The sequence below is a fragment of the Tauraco erythrolophus genome, chromosome 21 (genome assembly GCF_009769465.1).
Source record: "Tauraco erythrolophus isolate bTauEry1 chromosome 21, bTauEry1.pri, whole genome shotgun sequence".
Taxonomy (NCBI): Eukaryota; Metazoa; Chordata; class Aves; order Musophagiformes; family Musophagidae; genus Tauraco; species Tauraco erythrolophus.
This window is the reverse complement of record NC_141485.1, coordinates 7,379,560-7,384,830: the sequence shown is the minus strand read 5'-3', so window position 1 is coordinate 7,384,830 and position 5,271 is coordinate 7,379,560. Positions and strand designations below refer to the sequence as shown.

The 5,271-nt window shown below is 50.8% G+C and overlaps 1 protein-coding gene across 1 annotated transcript; it reads left to right on the top strand.

The window, feature by feature from the left end:
- The first annotated feature begins 4,126 nt into the window (after window positions 1-4,126).
- On the top strand, window positions 4,127-4,942 carry LOC147527280 (fibrinogen-like protein 1-like protein). Its single transcript, XM_086624762.1, has 2 exons — window positions 4,127-4,181; window positions 4,314-4,942. The coding sequence occupies exons 1-2, from the start codon at window positions 4,136-4,138 to the stop codon at window positions 4,940-4,942; spliced, it is 675 nt and encodes a 224-aa protein (XP_086480888.1). The 5' UTR covers window positions 4,127-4,135.
- The last annotated feature ends 329 nt before the right edge of the window (window positions 4,943-5,271 follow it).

Below are 5,271 nucleotides of genomic sequence, written 5' to 3'. Positions count from 1 at the left end.
GGCCACGATAGTCTATTGTTAATCTCCACTCCCCGTTGGGCTTCCGCACTGGCCATATGGGACTGTTGAAGGGGGAATGAGTTTTACTGATCACCCCTTGACTCTCCAGTTGGCGGATCAACTGATGGATGAGAACCAGAGGGTCTCGGTTGGTGCGGTATTGCCGCCGGTGCACCGTTGTGGTAGCAATTGGAACCTGTTGTTCTTTAACTCTCCGCAATCCCACAACAGAAGGGTCCTCTGAGAGACCAGGCAAGGCAGACAACTGTTCAATTTCCTCCGTCTCCACAGCAGCTACACCGAAAGCCCACCGATACCCTTTTGGGTCCCTGAAGTACCCCCTCCTGAGGTAGTCTATGCCCAGGATGCACGGGGCCTCTGGACCAGTAACAACACGGTGTGTTTGCCAGTCATTCCCAGTTAGGCTCATTTCAGCTTCCACCACAGTCAGCTGTTGGGATCCCCCTGTAACTCCCGAAATACAAATGGGTTCTGCCCCTTTATGGTGTGAAGGCATTAGGGTGCATTGTGCACCGGTGTCCACTAAAGCCTTATATTGCTGTGGGTCTGAAGTGCCAGGCCATCGAATCCATACTGTCCAATAAATCCTGTTATCCCTCTCCTCCCCCTGGCTGGAGGCAGGGCCCCTCTAGTCCTGGTCACTGTATTCATCACGGTCCTTCTGTACGAACAAATCAGAGGTGCCTTCAAGAGGATCAGAGATGGAGTCAGCCCTTCTATACTGTCTGGGGCGCTGCCCACTGGAGACCGAAGCAACACTTTTCCTGGAAGAATCCCCTTTTATGACTGTTTTTCCTTTCAGTTCCTGTACCCGTGCCCTTAGGGTCGAGGTAGGCTTCCCATCCCACTTCCTCATGTCCTTTCCGTGGTCACGCAGGAAAAACCAGAGGCTGCCTCGAGGTGTGTACACTCTGTATTCTCTCTCTTGATTAGGGGAACGCTTGCTAATAGCTGAGACACAGGTCCGTGCAGGTGGAGAGTCGGACATATCATCTTTGAATTGGTGGAACTCCTGTGACAGTTTCTCCAAACCCGCAACGCAGGCCTGTACGGAGGAAGAAACACTTCCTTCGTATTGCCGGAGTAGAGCAGCCACATCCTGCACCGTTTGCTCTTCACCTTCTTTCCAAGCTAATATTGCCAACGAGTTGGCATATGATGGTGGTGCACTTCGTAAGAATTTTCGCCACATGAACTGACTGCATGGGATTTCATCTGGATCTAGGGGTGACTGCTCATTATTCAGGTCACCATAAATTACCTCCACCACAGCTAACTCCCTCAGGTACTGGATGCCACTTTCCATGGCAATCCACTTGCCTGGGCGACATGTGATATCGTCTTTGAAGGGGTACCTTTCTTTCACACTTGACAAAAGCCGCCTCCAGAGGCTGAGGGTTTGTGTTTTCCTTCCAATTGCTTTGTCAATGCCCCCTTCCCTAGACAGGGATCCCAGCTGCCTAGCTTCCCTACTATCTAGTTCCAGGCCATTGGCCCTGTTATCCCAGCACCGGAGCAGCCAGGTAACAATGTTCTCGTTTGGAAGGCGGCTAAAATCCTTTCGCATATCTCACAGCTCGCCTTGCGACAGTGATCGGATGATCACCGTCTCATATGTGGGTTCTACCTCTTCCTCCTGTTTTTCTGATGGTCCTGGTTCATTTTCATCCCTTACTAAGCGAGCTGTTTTCTTTAGGCACTTTCTTTTCTGTACAGGGGCCACTGACAGGGGAACAGGTGGGTTCCCCAGCTCAGCTGCAGCATCTGTCATGCTCTTACCAGATTCAGGGACCTCCTCCCTACTTTGAGGGTGCTGAACAGTATTAGACACGGCCACTCGGTAGGCATGGGCCAGGCCCCAGACTGCAGCGAGCTGTGTGTCCCTGGAATTGCCAGGGCGACAGCACACTTTTCCTAATTGCTCTATCAGTTTGTCAGGGCTCTGTACTTGTTCGGGGGTGAATTCCCAAAACACTTGAGGTGCCCACTGTTCTAGGAATTTCCCCATGTCTTCCCACACACCGTGCCACTTGTAACTGTCCTGCCTTGGGGCACATCTCTTGAGTTTTTTGAGTAATTCTTTAACCCCAGACAGGACCTGAAACCTGTTCCAGACAAGCAGCAGTAGGACCATGATGGCCAGCACACCCCCGGGACATTCAAAATCCTCAAAGGCTGTTGTACCCGGCCCGAACGAGAAGGGCGGGGTGAAGGGCCGGTGGACGGGATCGTCCCCCGACTCCCCGGCCTCCCCCGCCGGTTGGGCGCGATTACCAAAAAATTCCGGGAAGTGGCGCCCGAGATAGGGGCACGATGCCAATGCCGCGTACACGGAGCAGCCCAGCCGCGTGGCCAGCGCCATGACCGGACCATAAGCCCTCGTTATCCCGTACAGTGTCAGGAGGGCCCTGAGCCATCTCCCAACCGTCATAAACATCATCACAAACAGTACATAGGGCATGTAGGGAATTGCGGAAAACCACCACGAAAGCAAACAGAACAACATTATGATCAATCACTATTAACACAATAAACACGTATAACAAATTTGGCTCTGTCGTTATCCCAACCCTTCGTGCCCCACGTTGGGCGCCAAAAAGGACTGTCGTGGTTTAGCTCAGCCGGCAGCTGAGCTACCACGCTGCCGCTCGCTCAACTCCTCCCTCCGGCGGGATGGGAGGAGAAAAATCAGAACGAGAGGGGCGAGACCAGTAGGTTGGGATAAGGATGATTTAATAGAACAGTATCAGGAAAAGGGAAAAGAAAAACAGGGTAAACAACTCTGAACGTATAAACGCGAAAACAATACGAACCGACCGCACGCGAAACGTGACGCACCGCCCGCTCCCGATCACCGAAGCGAACCCCTCCCCCGGCTGCTCCCCCAGTATATACCCTGAGCATGACGCCACATGGTATAGAATAGCCATTGGCCAGGCTGGGTCAGCTGCCTGAACCGTGTCCCTTTCAGCTTCCCTCGAAACAGAAAAAAAAAAATAAGAAAAAAAAAAAAATTAACCCTTTCCCGGCCCATCCCAGAACACCCTGCTAGTCCCTCTGGTTTGTCTGAACATTGAAAACCTGAGAAGATTTAAAACACATTTAGCAGAAATCACGAAGCTCCGTTTAGATGAGCCCCGTCCTGGTATGTGTTTTCTCTCTTACATCTCTAAACTCTGTTTGTACAAACGTCAGGAGCCATCTCCTCTCTGCACACAGGGAGATGTGGAAAATAATGTTGGGGAAGAGCAGTCAAGCTCAGAAATAAAAAGAACCTGATCAAATTTTCCTCTAACTTCAGATCTGAACCAAACATCATCAGATTTAGTAGTTCAACCTATTATTGACAAGACCTTACGTGGCAGCTTTTTTCAGAGAGCTGTAAATATTCGAAGGAAGACCTCATCTTGCTATCTGTAGTCCACTTGTAGCCCTGAAACTTCACAGAAATTTTACATAGGTGACCAACCAAAATGCTTTCTGAAGCCTACACATGGCTAATACAAAGAACTCATCACATCACTGATAGAAGTCCCGCCACCAGAGGCTCTCAGGGAACGCTATCTTAGCACTATGGGTCTTGGGATTTCAAAGAGAGCATTACTGTCTTATGTGCTTTGAGCTCCTTTTCCTCTCTGGTGGTTTCTGAAGCTCTTTATGAATGAAATGAACACATGAATCCCTTCAGCCACCATTGAGAAGCAATGCAGATTTACAGCACTGTCACTCGACAGTTTAATCTTGGTCTGAAACCACAAACTGTTTCTTTCTTGATCCTTCTCTAGCAGTAGCTCCTTGTACTCATCACTACTACTCGCATATGGAGTTCACTCCATGCAACTCTGTAAAGCCATAATGCTGAGTGGACCAAAAATGCAGCCACTCAATGCCTGGAGTGTTACCCTTCCTAGTATCTTATCCCTTTAAAGAGCTGCAAACCAACATCTGCCGTGTAGGAAGAAAAATGAGCTCAGTGGCATTGTTGAAGTGCCCTACAAAATCTATAGCGCTGGGAATAACAGCCCATGGAGGCTGGAGTTACCCCTGTGCTGTGGCACAGGGCTGCTCGTCTCACTCTTTTGTTTTTCCCAATGCAGATGAAGATGGAGCGAACATGCGGCAGAGCAAAGCCAGTGACCCTCAGGAGATAATGAGCCGCAGTAAGTGCCCCACCACCCCACCGGGAACAGGGCGAGGTGTAGGCAATGAGGGTCCAACAGTGGTGGGTGGCCAGACAAGCAGACTTGTGGGTTGCTGTGCCTGTTGGTCCTTCATGTTCTCTCCTGCCCCAGGTTGGCCCAAGGACTGCAGTGAGGTCCCTGCTGGCAGCCCCAGCGGCGTCTACATCATCCGGCCCACAGGGCTGAAGCCCGTCATGGTGTACTGCGAAATGAATGGGAACGACAAAGGCTGGACGGTCATCCAGAGGAACCAGCAGAACACAGAGATCTCCTGGGACATGTCCTGGAACACCTACAAGTACGGCTTTGGGAGTGTGCACACCGAGTACTGGCTGGGCACCGAGCACATCCATCGGATCTCCCAGCAGAAGGTCTACCAGGTCAGGTTTGTCATCTGGGATGCTGCAAACAACACCAAGTTCGCAGACTACAACGTCTTTAGTGTGGAAGATGAGTCCCACGGCTACCGGCTGAGGCTGGGAGTGTACTCTGGGACAGCGGGGGATGCCATGACCTCAAGTAGTCCTTCCACGATGCACGACAACATGAAGTTCTCTACTAAAGATCGGGATCAGGACACTTCCAGCGGGAACTGTGCCTCCAGCTACGGGGGTGGATGGTGGTACTTGGCGTGTTACTCCGTACAGCTGAATGTCAAGGGGGCCATAACATGGGGCAGCCTCTGCAACCGGAACTGCAAAGCTTCTGCCATCCTCATCAAACCAGCCTCCCACTGCTAGTTGCATTTTTGTTTCCTTTCTGTCCAACCGGAGGCTGGTGTGCACAGATAATGTGCACAGTCAAATTCCCACTCTGCACCTTCTACGTTTGAGGCTTCATAGTTTTTAATATTCAGGTAAACCTCTATTCAAATAAACTGTCTCAATTGCAAAAGTCTATTTCAAATTTTTGAAGTGGTCAAAGAGCTTAATGGGTTAGAAGGTTTCCACCCCTGAAGCTCAGCTTTCCTGTAGGACAGACACCAGAGCCTGCCGGGTAAAAGCAACGCATAAATGAAACCCGAAATATTGCACGCGGACGTCTGCCGGGGCAGACAGTAGTTTCGTGA